At 40.1% G+C, this 15,925-nt stretch overlaps 1 protein-coding gene across 3 annotated transcripts in view; it reads right to left on the minus strand.

Annotated features, from left to right (window-relative positions):
* Window positions 1–15,925, minus strand: part of kat6b (K(lysine) acetyltransferase 6B) — a 170,474-nt gene that overhangs the window by 127,605 nt on the left and 26,944 nt on the right. Inside the window, exons 2-3 of one of the 3 annotated variants that reach the window (XM_078530785.1) lie at window positions 6,839–6,913; window positions 5,243–5,294 (exon numbers count right to left, since the gene is read on the minus strand). The exons of 1 other annotated variant lie outside the window; for it this stretch is intronic. Coding sequence is in view for 1 of the 2 variants with exons in the window: in XM_078530784.1 (XP_078386910.1) it covers window positions 5,243–5,294 (52 nt within the window). In the remaining variant the exon portion in view is untranslated. The remainder of the gene's footprint in view (window positions 1–5,242; window positions 5,295–6,838; window positions 6,914–15,925) is intronic. One more of the 3 variants, XM_078530784.1, reaches the window with a different exon arrangement.

Here is a 15,925-nt window from a genome sequence, read left to right on the forward strand (position 1 = left end):
AAATTTAAGTCACTGGGAGACCCAGAAACAATGCAGGTCAGTGGGTATAGGGGTAATGGGCGATTGGTACTTGGCGAAGAATAGGACAGCATATTGAGAGTAGAGGATGAGAAACTGGCCAGAAGAGCATTGGAATAGTCATGTTTGAAGAAGACAAAGGCATGGCTGAGTCTTTCAGCAGCAGAGAGGCAGAGGTGAATAATGTTATGGATGGGGAAGTAGCAGTCTTAGTGGAGAGGATATAGGGTTGCATGTTCAACATGGGGTCAGATAGGATGCCAAGGTTGTAAACAGTCTTATTCAACTCTGTTGACCTATTCATTCATCAACTCTTGTCAGGAAATTCTGTCCAACCATCACCCTGTGCTAGCTGACTTGCATTGGCACCTGGTGCATCAATGCCTCAATTTTAAAATTGTCATCATGGCCTTAAAATTGCTCCACAGCCTCACCCAGCCCCATCTTTGTAACCTGCTCGGACCCAGCAAGCCTTCAAGATCTTTGCGCTCCTGCAATTCTGGCTGTTTGCACATCCTGGATTTTAATCATTCCAACACTGGCAACTATGCCTTCAGGTGCCTAGGCCCTAAGCGCTCCTTTAAGATGCTCCTTAAATCTTGGCTCTTCCACCAAACTTTTGGTCATCTGTCTTAATATCTCCTTACGTGGCTTGGTGGTCATAGTTCGTTTTATAATGCTTCTGTGAAGTGCTTTGGGATGTTTTAATACATTAAAGGCATTATATAAATTTGAGCAGTCGATGCTGTTGTTGTGCTTGACATCCTTGGCTAGACAATTACTAAAATAAAAATCATAGAACTTAAGAATGCTCACTTGAATGATTTGATTTACTGAAACGCACTTCAGAATGCAATTCTGAAGAGATACTGCAACCCTCGTGAAACTAAGTTGCAGACATAATGACAAACAGTGACGGTACTTAGTTCAACTTCCCTCCCCTTTAGTATTTCTCCAGTCACTTCAGAAAATTTCATAAATGGTTTATTACCTAGTTGATTATTTTTTTACTGACTTGTTCCCAACAGAAAGCTTGGCAGCTTCCTGCATTTGAGTCTCAGATAATAATAACAGCACATCTAATCAATGACAAAAGCTTACACTGTTCGCACCAGCTTGACATTTTCCCTACAGCGCGTATTCATGAATTAATAAATCTAATCTTGTATGATCTTAAACCTGTGGGCACAAAGAGCAATGAACAACGACCAACAACAATAACCTACGATAAGCCAGAAGTCACATTTTACACATATTGTACTAAGGGGAAAAAATCTTTTCCTCAAGTCCCCAGTTCAGTAATTTATTACAGGAAATTGCTTTTAGCCTCTTCACTGTTTCACGTACTGAAGACAAATGTTTATCACCCAATGAAACAAAAGATCAAAAGCTTGCTGTGATCAACTGGTAAGCAAATAAGGATTACATTTAGAAAAAACAAGGCTGAATTTTAAAAAAGAAATGCTAAATAACGTTTTTTAAATTCATTTTAAAAGCTGAAGCACACTTGGAGTTATTAAACTACTCTTAATGTCAGTATTTTTAACCTTCTTTCCCATTCCAACCAAAAGAACACTGTATTGTAATATGCAGATATTCGTTTATATAAGATTAAAAATTATTTCAATTAACAGTCAAAAAATTATAAAAGGGCAATTTTCAAAAACTTAGCACTTTTGCATTTAAGAAACCCCAAATAAGTTTACATTTTATGATTCTTGTGTCCTATAGTAGAACAAGGCACAAAAACATCAAAGCATGGTGACATAGAATGGGAAGCTGCATTTTTGAAGCCTATCCTGCTGAGTTATTGGGGATGTGTCCTGCATAGTCAAGTACTTCCTATAGGGAAGACAGTTGCTGATTTGGCTATAAACTAAATGGATGCAACAGGAACAAATTAGGAAGCTTACCTTTCATAGTTTGGTTACTATGTGGCAATCAATAGAAAACAATGTCCGTTTCAGAATTTTAAATACAAAAATTGGTTGGTAACTTTTTTGATTTGATTGTTATTAAAACCGCCAAAAGCTTCATTACACCACAAGTCAAAGTTAAACATTTACTTTGCCCAAACACTGTAGTTCTTTGCATTGTGCGTGGTGTGACGTCCTCTCAAGGAAATAGAATTATTCAAAATGCTTTAAAAAGAACCAATGGATTACACAAGACATAACTTTCTAATAAGTCTCTCATTACTTTCCAATAACTTGAAAATATATTTGAAGTCATATTTAATTTTTTTGCAAAGCCAAAACTACGCTGCACAGCTGTGAAAACTTGGAAACAGCTGCTGGCGAGATGAATAATTTTTTTCGTTCAGATGACAGTTAAGACTGAATGATTTACAAAAGAACCGATTGATTAAACCCAATTACAAATTATATGTGGAATTATGGCACATTGACTTTGAGTGACTCCATTTTGCTTTTTGTTTCATATACATTAGTAAATGTCTGTTCACAGTGCCACAGTGTAGCTTAGTTTCATGAAAAAATCTATAAGCATAGGGAAAAATTTTATATCCATCAACATCAGCCTAAAGAGATGTAATCAGACCAAACTGCACTGGAGTCAAAGGATGAAATTAGGAGGGTTTGGTCAATGACATGCGTTTTAAGGAGGGTCTTAAAAGGAGAAAGGGAATTGGAAAGGCAGAAGGGTTAAAAGGAGAGAGTCCCAGAGTGGGCCCTAGATGGCTAAAGGAGGCTACTTAGGGAGATGCAAGACCATGAAGGGATTTAAGCACAGAACAGAAAATTTTAAACTGGAAGCACTGGAATACTTGTTTGGGGGTGGGGCTGGGGTGCGAGTGGGGTCGGGGCTAACAATGGAGTTGAACCACATACTTCCCCATACTGCCCACGTTTCCAGCTATTCACTAAAAGTAGTGGCTCTCCATTTCAGTTATGGTGAAACTCAAATGACTGACAACAAATGGAATTCCTCGAGATGTTTTTATCTAATACTAGAAAGAGTGCGCTGGGTTATAAGCAAATGTTTCCATTAAAAATTTAGTAGGTATTTCTGAAACCTAGTTGCATTACAGTGATGGGTCAGAAAGAGAGGGATGTAGCTTTTTCTGTAAAAGAGGATATTGATCAGCAAAATAACAACTTGTATTTATACAGTGCATTTAATGTAATAAAATGTCCCAGGGCATTTCATAGGAGCATTATCAAACAAAATTTGACACCAAGCTATACAAGGTGATTTTAGGGCAGATGACCAAAAGCAAGGAGGTAGATTTTAAGGACTATCTTAAAGGACGAAAGCGAGGTAGAGAGGAGGAGAGGTTTAGAAAAGGAATTCCAGAACTTATGGCCTTGACAGCTGAGGCCATATCCACCAACGGTAGAATGACTGAAATCAGAGCCCAGTTCAAGAGCCCAGAATCAGAGGTGCACTGATCTCTGAGGGCAGTGGGGCTGGAAGAGATTAGAGATAAAGAGGGGTAAGGCCATGGAGGGATTTGAAAACGTGTCAGCTCTTTCGAAGAGGAATCCAGTTAGTCCCACTACCCCATTCTTTCCCTATATTCCTGCAATCTTTTTCGCCTTCAAGTATTCATTCAATTTTCTTTGAAAGTTACTATTGAACCTTACCATCTTAACAGTGTATACCAAATCCTAACCACTCATGTTGCCTCTGGTTTGTGATGGTCTTAATTCTGTGCTCTCTGATCATCAACCCGTCAACCATTGAAAACTGCTTCTCTCTATCTAAACGCATCTATCAAATCTCCCTTAGCTGTCCCTGTTTGAAGGAGAACAACCCCAGCTTCTCCAGTCTATCCACACAACTGAAATCCCTCATACCTGGAAGCATCTCAATAGATCTCTTCTGCACCCTCTCCAAAGCCTTCACATCCTTCCAAAATTGGCCACAATTCCAGCTGGGAACGAACTATTGTTTTACATAGGTTTAGCTTAACTTCTTGGCTCTTGTACTCTATGCCTCTATAAATAACGCCCAGGATCTCATATACTTTATTAAGTCTTGGAGAAGGAGGAACCATAGAATTGTTACACTGCAGGAGGCCATTTAGTTATCGTGTCTGCACTGGCTCTCCGAATGAGCATTTCACCTCGTGCCATTCTTCTTCCTTCTCCCCGTAACCCTGCAGATTGTTTTTTTTCCAAGTAATGATCTAGTTCCTACTTGAATACCTCAATTGAACCTGCTTTCACCAGACTCTCAGACAGTGCATTCCAGACCCTGGCCACTTGCTGCATGAAAAAGTTCTCTCTCATATCACTTTTGCTTCTTTTGCCAATTACTTTAAATCCAAGCCCCCTTGTTCTCAATCCTTTCACAAGTGGGAACAGTTTCCTCCTGTCTACTCTGTCCAGGCCTCTTACGATTTTGAATACTTCTTTCAAATCTCTTCTCAGCCTTCTTTTCTCCAGGGAAGAGTCCCAACTTCTCCAATCTTCATAACTGTAGTTTCTCATCCCTGGAACCATTCTCATAAACCTCTTCTGTGCTCTCTCTAATCTCCAAGAGAAAGAGACTTTACCTGCATGCTGAGCAAACTAGAGGGTTAACTGCCTAACACATTACGAACAACTTTTGGGGCAGGGCAGGAGACATCAGACGTGTTCCGTCAGTCACAAGCAAGCAGGATAATAATGTTTACAGAGTATTTGTTTATGCCCTACCTTTTAAATATCCTTCTGCTGTTGCCCTCATGGCCACATGCACTAAGGGGGAAACCAACATATTAAGAGGGGAGCACTGCACTGCACACCAGCTGCAGACTGGCACTGCTCTGAAAAGCTGCAGCTTTAGAACTCAAGTCCACAGTCCTTATATTTATGAAGAGGTGGGGAGGGAGCAGAATGCACGTTTATGGAGGGCAGAAAGGAACCTGGAAACATTGGTACCTCAGTATCATTGTTTCACTCTGTTTTCTGCTGAGCATCCAGTCAGATTGAGGCTGGTCAGCTGTCAAGTGGGAAAGTCAATATTGGGGGCAGTCCCCAGCAACCAGGAGAAAAGAGATGAGGTTGGTTGGGGAGTAGGTCTGCATTCAAGAGGAAAGGCCTGGGTTAGATTATGGGGTGGGAATGAGGGGTGGGCAGCCAACTGTTGCAGCAGGTTTGCTTGAGGAGCTGGAAGGGAGAGGGTGGGAGGGGTGGTCAGGGTGCAGGGAAGAGGAGCCGTGGGATGGGGAACACTCCTGTTCCTCTGGTCCACAAGCAGTGCTCTATAAAACACTCACCTGATGGATTTGGCTGCTCCTGCCTCCCTTTAGCTGCCAGATTTTCTTGAGCCTGGGAAAACATGGCCATCTAATGTTAAATTCAAATGACTGCTAAAATCGGAGAAACAGGACCTCATTTACATGTTATAATGATGGAGATGTCTCTTAGTGCAGGATACTTGAATGACTCAACCCCATTACTAATACTACATAATTACATAAAAGTTTGTATTCAAAATTTAAATAATCTTTGCTAATTATAACTATGACAATACAAGTTAATTGCCATTAAATTGGGATTGTGTAATTGGCAAGGATTGGATTAAAGATGGATTCCACAATGAAAACTGACAGTAATGCACTGCTATACCATATAAAAAATAAAGTAATATGCCACTAGTTTCTACTTTGCATTCTGCCTGAAGATTGTCAAAAGTCTCCTCAGGCTTTAGATAGCGTGTTAAAGTATTCAATTCATGTCCGTGGAGGGTAGAATGCCCAGGAGCCTGTTAGAATAGATAAGTCTACAGGTAATAATAAACTGAAAACTTTGAAGCGCCATTTGACTTTAGGTCTCCTTACAGCAGGGGTGTTCAAACATGGCTGATGACACACTTACTTCAGCCATTTGCGCCTTGAACATTAAGCAATTTAGTCCCATTTTTTAAATTCAATGTAATTTTGTTCGAATTTTGAGGGATTGTTAGTTTGGACACTGTTGCTCTTAGCGCTATTGCCTTATTGGCAGATAAATCCAAAGTCAGAAAATCAAGTTCTGTTAACATCAGTAACAGGAGTGCAGATACATAAATGAGAAGGTGGATTTACTTTTTAGCATCAAGGCTCTATGGTACACAATGATGTCACCCATAAAGACAACAAGCTTGGACATGTTTGTCTCAGAAGCTAACATCCAAACATTTTGGTGAACACTCCAAAAATACAGAAAGTAATATTGGCCATTCTGTACCCTGTTTTGAGTGTTTTTTGTTCTGACCGCAAGGGCAGGGGAAAAGAAAAAAAAATACTCATGACCATAAGCCCATTCCATATTCCATTGAATTTCAATTTTGGATTGGCAAGTAAAGGAGGTCATTTGGCACAGTGGGTTGCATCCCTCCCTCTGAGCCAGAAGTTCCAGGTTCAATTCACACTCCATGGCTTGATGGTCAAGGAAGGTGCCTTCATGATGTGGCCAAACAGGCTGAGTATCAAATTGTAAATCCTTCCAACATACATCAATGGCAGGCAGCAAGAATGGGAGAGATTCCTGGTCAGCCATGTGATGGAAAAAAATTGGAGCCTCTACTATCACTATCCATAGCTCCAGACTACACCATGCATGTAAAAGTGTGTGCTGCCACAGCGACTCAGACTCTGTGGGGAGCTGGTAGGCTCAGTTTGCTGGATGGCCAGTGTGGATCAGATTAGTGCCAACAGTATGGGATTTGATCCCTGTTCTGGCTGGGGTGGATTTGGGACTTGCCCAGTCATGGTGTTGTAGGTCAGACCTGCCTTCCGGCAGAGAACTCAAGAGGAAGAAGACGACTGGCAAATTAGTGAAGGTTCTGTGATTCCTTGCAAAAAGTAACAATAAAGAAAAAGCCAAGTCACCTCAGATGCCAAGCTGTATTGGGAGTGGCATTCCTTGTCTGGCATTTTTAGTGAGGTGGGAAAAGAGTATGGATTCTGTAAGGAAACATATATCCAAAGTTTATTTGTTCTTCCTCTGATTCCAAACCATATACCGTACAGAACAATTTCTGTAAATAAGTGTTGTATAAGTCTAAATTTTCCATGCAAAAAATTTTCAAAAATAAATAACCATACTGAAGGGAATAAGTTCAAAAGAGATCACAGGCTAAATATTCCTGAGAAATAAATGGCGAGGCCAACAGTGCTCAGGAGGTCTTGTGGCACAGTGGATAGCGTCCCTACCTCTAAGCTAGAAGCTCCTGGTTAAAATCCCACTCCAGGACTTGATGGCTACAGAAAATGAATCCAAAACACTCATAAGCGCGTGCTTTGTCTGCCTCATGTGTTGTTAGACATGGGGAGCTTCTAAGTCTAACAGTGCTCGCAGCTATTAAAGTGTAAATTAGATAGAAATATCCATCAATCACACGAACAGTTAAATGCAAAAATCGGAAATTACACTGAGCCACTTGGCATTGAAATATATTGATATCATGAAGTTCAGATACCCAGATACTCAAAGTTAGAGTTGGTCCATTCCAGTGTAACTTGCGTAACTGGTGTTATTGCACAACAACCTTAACCTAGTAGCCATTACTTGCGAATAAGCCTCAACAGTAGATCTCAACGATCTCTTTGATGAAGGGAGGCAAGATCCTGCCTATATGTTCATACCTCATTGATCTGGAGTGAGAGATCTGATTCGACAGTAATGAAGGTGGATTCCAGTTTGTTACCATAAGAATGGAAACAACCTACAGGGCTGGATTTTACTTTCAGCAGCTAACCAATGGCACCAGCAGTTCATTGTACTTGCCTTTGCCCAGAGATTCTCTGGGATTTTGGACTGGAACTTACTGTAAATTAAAAGGCAAAATGACAAATAATGACCACTAGGTTGAATTATGGAGGGTGGCTGGCACTCATGTAAACATATCTCAGCAAGGAATCAATGCCTTTATGAGAGAATGAAAGAAATAAAATGGAGGGATAAAATCATTCTCAACCTCATCTGCAATTGCACAAATGTTCTTTGTGCATAAAGCAATCTCTGCATGATCTGGGTATTCCCTAGTTAATGGTGCTGTCAAGGACCTAGCAAATACAGCTACAATTCAACACCACTAAAGTATTATTGCTGCCATATAGGAATAAATAACTCCAAGTTTATTTGATTTCATCCCCACCAATATCTCACTTGACATCCATTCATCTTCAAGATTATCACATAACTACCAGTTTTAAGACTAAATCAATGTTTCTCACTCCACTGAACAAGCCAATCAATAGCAACAAGGACATACTACTGTCAAAAGCAAGCTGCTGCTTATGCTGGTAATCCCCTCTGGACCCTGGTATTGTGGAACCAAGGTGGATGGAAACCACCTGCTGGTTAAAATGTGATGGCTCTCTTCAATTATTGCAGAACATACAGCATTTCAATGATCATGTTAAATAAGTAACCAATAGGCCACCATGCTACATTTAAGAAAGTTTCAACAAGATCAAAATAAGTGAGCGGCACATAAAATTCAAAGAAATATTCGTAGTAAATTTGACTTCCATGGTAAAATTTTAATTGTATTCACAATCAAATGTAATCCTCCTGACTTTACATACAGCATACAGTACACCATTTTAAAAGCATGCTGATACTTCAAAAATCACTTCTTCACTGAGTAGAAACCACTTAACTAATTGCTTATGACAGAAGATATTGCACATTCAAACTTTTCTTCCCGCTTATTTTATCAGGAAAAATATTTCTGAAACAAAATCAGTTAAAACTCGAAATATTGACTAAAGACTTCCCAGCATGACTAAGAACATTTACATATCTAAAGCAAAACTTTGGCTGTTCTCAGGTACTTAGATGCCAGTGTTGCCTGCTTAAAACTCCACAGGATAGATTGTTTAATGTACATCAGATCAACTGTTGAGCTGGTAACTTCGAGACACTTGGGTACAGCAGCATTATTAGAAGAAAAGTAAAGTGCTATCAAATAATGAAAAAGGTAAACCTGATTTAACCAAAATCATACAATAACTATAACCAAAGACATTAGTTTGTGTGTACCGGCACTTTTAAATGATCAGATATAAGTTAACATAGAAACTAGGAGCAGGAGTAGGCCATTCGGCCCTTCAAGCCTGCTCCACCATTCATTATGATCACGGCTGATCATCCAACTCAATAACCTTCTCCCGCTTTCTCCCCATACCCTTTGATCCCTTTCACCCCAAGAGCTATATCTAATTCCTTCTTGAAAATATACAATGTTTTGGTCTCAACTACTTTCTGTGGTAACGAATTCCACAGGCTCTCTGGGAGAAGAAATTTCTCCTCATCTCAGTCCTAAATGGTCTACCCCATATCCTCAGTCTGTGACCCTTGGTTCTGGACTCCCCTACCATTGGGAACATCCTACCTACATCTACCCTGTCCAGTCCTGTTAGAATTTTATAGGTTTCTATGAGATCCCCCCTCATTCTTCTGAACTCCAGCGAATATAATCCTAATCGACTCAATCATATGTCAGTCCCGCCATCGCAGGAATCAGTCGGGTAAACCTTCGCTGCACTCCCTCTATAGAAAGTACATCCTTCCTCAGATAAGGAGACCAAAACTGCACACAATATTCCAGGTGTGGTCTCACCAAGGCCCTGTACAATTGTAGCAAGATATCCCTATTCCTGTACTTGAATCCTCTCACTACGAAGGCCAACATACCATTTGCCTTCTTTACGCCTGCTGCACCTGCATGCTTACCTTCAGCGACTGGTGTACGAGGACACCCAGGTCTCGTTGCACATTTCCCTCTCTCAATTTATAGCCATTCAGATAATAATCTGCCTTCCTGTTTTTGCTACCAAAGTGGATAACCTCACATTTATCCACATTATACTGCATCTGCCATGCATTTGTCCACTCACTCAGCTTGTCCAAATCACACTGAAGCATCTCTGCATCCTCCTCACAGCTCACCCTCCCACCCAGCTTTGTGTCATCTGCAAATCTGGAGATATTAGATTCAATTCCTTCATCTAAATCATTAATATATATTGTGAATAACTGGGGTCCCAGCACCAATCCCTGCGGTACCCCACTAGTCACTGCCTGCCATTCGGAAAAAGACCAGTTTATTCCTACTCTGTCTCCTGTCTGCCAACCAGTTTTCTATCCATCTCAATACACTACCCCCAATCCCATGCTCTATAATTTTACACGCCAATCCCTTATGTGAGACTTTGTCGAAAGCCTACTGAAAGTTAGCAACAAGAATGCTGCAAATGGCCTAGTGTTTCTGATAGGGAATTGGAGGGGAGACCATTATACAGTGACTTCTGATGAAAAGTATCCAAGTTGATATTCTACAAGGAAAAGAGCCAGTTTGTCTGCTCTTCCCCACAGTCAAATAGCTTACCATATTGAAAGGCACTGGTGCTGTGAACCATAGCCCAGTACAAGTAATTATTTGCAGGCGTAGGCCAGCTTTTACACCTCAATCTTCGATAGTGTGACAATTTCCAGCAGCCTCTTGGTTATCAAGTGCTGGAGAGGACTTAATTTTCTACAGCCCAATGGAGTCACATATAGGACAGACCAGGTAAGCATGGTAGATTTCCTTCCCTGAAGGATAATAGCGAACCAGATGGTTTTTTACAACAATGATAGTTTCATGGTCCCCATCACTGAGATTTGCTTTATATTCCAGATATATTAACTGAATTCAAATTCCATCAACTAGTCCAGTGACATTACCACTGCATTACCATCTACCCCAGCTTAGGCAAAATCATCTGAAATGACATGGTCAGGTTCAACATATTTGGTAACAACATCTAGCTCTAACATTGCAACATCTCTCCTAACTCCTTCATGGTCTGTTGTCACATTGCTTGAGCAAAATCTAGATCTGGATGAAGTACAATTTCCTCCAATTAGCACCCAAAAGACCAAAACCATTGTCTTTGGCACTTAGCTCAAATTCCATTTTCCTTTCCCTCCACCTCAGGTTGACTGTACCTTGGTGCCTATTGACCCCAAGATGAGCTGCTGACTACATAACCTACTCCATCACAAAATGTTCCAATTTCCACTTCAAGTTTTCAAAGTCAGAAAGTCTCAAGTAACAAAAGCTGCCTATGCTGTTGCTTATACGTTATTAAAACCCTGATCCATGCAATTGTTACCTCCAAAGTTGACTATTCCAATGTTCTCTTAGCCACCTTCCATAAGCCAGCTCATTCAAAACTCTACTGCCAATATCCTGCCCCACACACCCATTGGCTCTGTCCCCACCAACCTCCATTGGCTCTTGGCTCCTCCTGCCTCCCCTCCCCATCACCCCAACACTGCTCATTTAAATTTTTCAAATCCACCCAAGACCTTGGCCTTCCTCGTCTCTGTAACATCCTCCAGGCCTACAACATTCCGAGAACTCAGCAATCTTTCAGCTCTGGTCTCTTGTGCCCCACTTCCCTCGTTCCACTTGGGAGCACGACTACCTGCAAGTTCTCCTCCAAATCACTAATCCTGGCTTGGAGCTATAATCGCTGTTCCTTCACTGTCACTTGGTCCAATCTTGGAGCTCCCTTACTAAAAGCACTGTGCATGTTCCTGCACCACATGGACTGCAGCTGTTCAAGGAGGCAGCTCACCACCACCTTCTCAAGGGCATTTAGGAATGGGGAACAAAGGCTAGCCTTTCTAGCAATGTCTGCATCCCAAGAATAAATATAAAAGAGAGGTTGCGAGTTTGGGGTTAAGGTATCCTATTCGACACCTTCACTCTGCATCTGGCTTCATGCAACAGGTAATGACAAAGGGAAAACATTTCACACTGGATTACCCAGGTATTTACCCAGATAAAGCCTGCAGACACTGGATACACAATTTCTAAGGGTTTTCCCACTGAATTTTGCTAGTCGATAATTCGGAAAAGTCAATTTTCAGTGCTGTGTGCACATTGCTACCTAAATCCAAAATCCACCAGTAAGATGCAGTGCTGAGAACAGACCTTTCCAGTACACCCAGGTTAGAAAAATCAAGGTAAAGCCAACACTACACAAAGTATAAGCAGAGCGTGGGAAGGAAAAGAATGCAGTGAGCCCAAATATCTCGGTGATAGAGACAGTGAACAGCACCAACCCCACAGCAGAGAGAACAGGGACAGAGAGGAAGTACATCAGCTGTAGGATGTGAATACCTTAGAAATGCTCTTGAAATGATTTAGACCAAAGATTGAAGGGCAGATAATTGTTGATGAAAGCTTCTATAGATTGATAATTGCTTATAAATTCTTGGTTTTTGCTGTTGGAGAGGGGGACAAATTTTCAAAGTCAGAATGTCCAGCAACAGACGACAGGTTCCTGTTTTTCAGGAACAATTCTGACAATCCAAATGATGACTCTGACCTTCAAAAAGTTAAGTCTGAAGGGTGACAAACATTGGATGCAAGGCCAGATAGATAAATAATAGCAAATATTAGCAACGTCATACCCTTACAGAAGTGGTTAAATGTGAAAAGAATGTATTCAATAATATAAAACACTACGTTGTTTATTTAAATCAAGTTCTAAAATGTGATTTTTTTTTTGGTATTTTAATTAGTTATCTGTGGCACAGACATCTCCGTGGTGTGGAGCTAAGTGGTCCACAAGTTAAAATGTTTGCACAGCCACAATTTGATGGGCTGATTCTTCAACTTCATTTACTGTGGGCAAAGGTATAAACCTTCACACCCTTATTGTAAATACTATGACATGTCTGGATATAAAACCAGTATCATCACAGGTGCTAAGGGTTCAAAATCATTTTGAACCTAGATGCCAGATGTGTAACCTGTAAGCCAGGAGTCATTTTGGAACAACTTGACTCCATCAGCTTTTGTTCAACTCCCTAATTTACAATGCCTTCCTGAAGAAACCTTGAAATTATGATGTCATCAAGGTTTTAAAAAGCAATGCAATTTTTCCACCAAGAAAAAAAATTAACAGAACCACACCTCGAGAAGTTAACACCATATTTGAAGATACTGCCATTTCTGTAATGCAACTGTATTCCAGGAGAAAATATGGAAGAAACGGTAATTTAATCCATCAACCTGATTCCATACAAAGACTATATACACTCTGAAGTTCAAAAATCTAACTGATATGGTCATCCAGGTTGGACAAATAGTGGGAGAATACAAGTGTCATTTTCTCCTAAACTGTTTGGTTTAAGCTAGTTAGACTCCAACAATATGCACTTGGAAAGTTCCTAGACCTAGGCTGTGCCTATCTGTTCCTATGTTTGATAAGTTGAGTCTTTAGAATTCAAGGCTTCACCTACTTTGCAGCTAATCAATTCTCTAGCCTGTCCACTATCTCCAGAATATTGAAATTCATCACAATTAACCATTCAGCTTTAAGTGGAAGTCTACTGCAGCTACAATTTGTTAGTTTGAAGATCTCAATTTCTATTCTTAATGCTTTGTCCTTTATTTAAAAATTAGTATTCTGCATTTCCAATTTAGCCACATGCAGACCATATTCCTAGCAATTCAGTGTACAACAGGCATTTGTTTTCTAAGAAAATAATTAATCTTTGTGTTTCAGCATTTTAAGTAATTTTACTGGGTGAGTAGGCAAGCAAAATGTTTGTTCAAAGGAGTTTGAATTTTTTTTGACAATTTGGCTGTCTTTGCAGTCGTTTGCAGATGTTCACTGACTTAAGTTTTAGTGAATGTAAAAATAGCCTCTGCATTTAAAAAAAAGATTCAAGTCAATTCATAACTGCTTAATTACCAGGCATATCAAAATTTTTCCCAAGCTTCAAGATATTTTCCCTGTTGTTAACAGGTGATGTATGCCAAATGCTAGCGTTTTAATTACATACTTATTGATAGTTCATTTTTTTTAAATTACAGAGCAGATAGTGTAGCACTTTCTCAAGGAGAGCACAGGTAGTTAAGGACAGAAAGAGTCACTTGCAACTGATTGCAATCAGCTAAGAAATTGGGCACATTTCTTAATAAAAGAAACAGATGCAGAACACCCAGTCTTTTCACACCTTGTTCTTCCTCATATCTTTCCTCAGACTCCCGAAGGTGCTGACTCCTACTTGACGTATGTCTCATCAAAGCATATGTGAAGCTCGACAATGGCAATTAGCAAGTTATTTAATTTTGGTAGTCATCACAGCTCAGAAAAATCTTCATGCAATAACCACACTTTTTTTTATAACAGAACCAATTACTAGATAGTGATCAAGAGCAAAAAAAAACCTGAAGCCAAAATTAGTCGCCAACTGTGACTAACTAAATTAGCATTGACGGAAGATTAAATCTAGACTTCTCTGGTATTTATGCTTCAGTATCACATGACATGGGCCTTGTGGCACAGTGGGTAGCGTACTCCATCTGAGCCAGAAGCTCTGGGTTTGCGTCCCACCCCAGGACTTGATGGCCAAGGAAGGTGCATTCACAATGCGGCCAAACAGGTTGATTATCTACCTGTAAATCCTTCCAATAAAAGCCAATGACAGGCAGTAAGAGTGGGAGAGGTTCCTGGTCAGCCGTGTAATGAAAAGAAAGTTCAAGCCTCTATTACCACTATCCAAAGCTGCAGGCTATAACACGCATGTAAAAGTGCATGTTGCCACAGTAACTTGACCTCCCTAAGTGACTTGTAACACACCACCACTATATTACATAATTCATATTATTAACTGATCCTGAAGAGGAGCTATCATTTTAGCTCTTAATAGGCAGTTACTGCTTGTATTTGGAACACACTAGTTCTCAAATCTCTACTCTCCAATGAGCATTTCCAGTGCTGTGACTTCACTCTATCCCTTAATACCTGGAACATATTATTGTAATAGCTAACCTATAAGAAATATCTTGCTGTCCACTTTAAATCAATGCACATTCTTCCACAATAGGCCATAGATCAGAAATTGCAAAAGAGTTGACGATCTTGGAAAACAGCAAATCAGGTAATAGTGTAAGATGGTGTAACCGAGCCCACCAGCTCTTTCATGCAAAAACAATTTTGACATATTTGATTAATTATGAAGATAGGTTAAAAATAGTTTCTGCAGTGCATTTCTCAACTAAAATAAAATGGCCCAGAATTTGCTGGAGCCATTTTTTGAAGAGCATGCCTCATGATTTGGACTATTTTCCCCATAACCTTCATCTCAAAAAGTTTTGCAACACAAATTGCTGGAAGCGTTGAGGTCAATGAGGCATCTGGGACCTGTGGTGAACAACGGGGTCAACAATCTGCCTCCCTAGTCAATAAAATGTAAGGATGGCGAAAGAAACAGATGCATGATGGAGAAGGAATGAGGTGACACAACAGGCAAATTAGCTACAGAAAGAAAAATAAAAAAAGGAAAGGAAGACTGGACTGAGAGAGCAAGCGAGAGAGAATGAGGACAGAGAAGTGGAAAGCAAGTAAATGTCTTTAAAAGTTTATATATTAAATACCTCTGGGAACAATTTACCTACTGCAGGAGACTTCAGTGTTTCAATCGCTCCCTTTCTGGGCCTCTGAGGTCGAGTGCCATTACAGGAAAATAAACCGAGTCATTAATAGGGTCCTTATGTTTAGTCCCAGCCATAACTTTCAGAGGCAAATTTCATTTGTTTTAACAGCACAAATGCAGCAATTTCTTGAAACGCACGGGGACGTTGACGGTAAATTCTAGTTTCTGCAAGACTAACAGCAGAGTAGCAGTAATCCAGCAAATAATGGTGATTCCCAATTTGTGGGTTATCTCTTCTTCACCAAAGATTGTTGGGTTACTTATACACTAATTACAGCATGCACATTGAAGTTACCATTGTTTTCCCAGCAAATCTGGACCATAAGGGTCAGGTTAAAATATGTACCTCATACACGGAATGAATGGCTAAGTTAACTTTTTATAAGATAAAAAACAACAAAGGGTCTCAATTCATTACACAAGGTATACTTAACAGATGTTTTATGAATCTGACTCAAAAAGCAGTT

This window comes from Cetorhinus maximus, chromosome 27, assembly GCF_964194155.1.
Source record: "Cetorhinus maximus chromosome 27, sCetMax3.hap1.1, whole genome shotgun sequence".
Classification (NCBI taxonomy): Eukaryota; Metazoa; Chordata; class Chondrichthyes; order Lamniformes; family Cetorhinidae; genus Cetorhinus; species Cetorhinus maximus.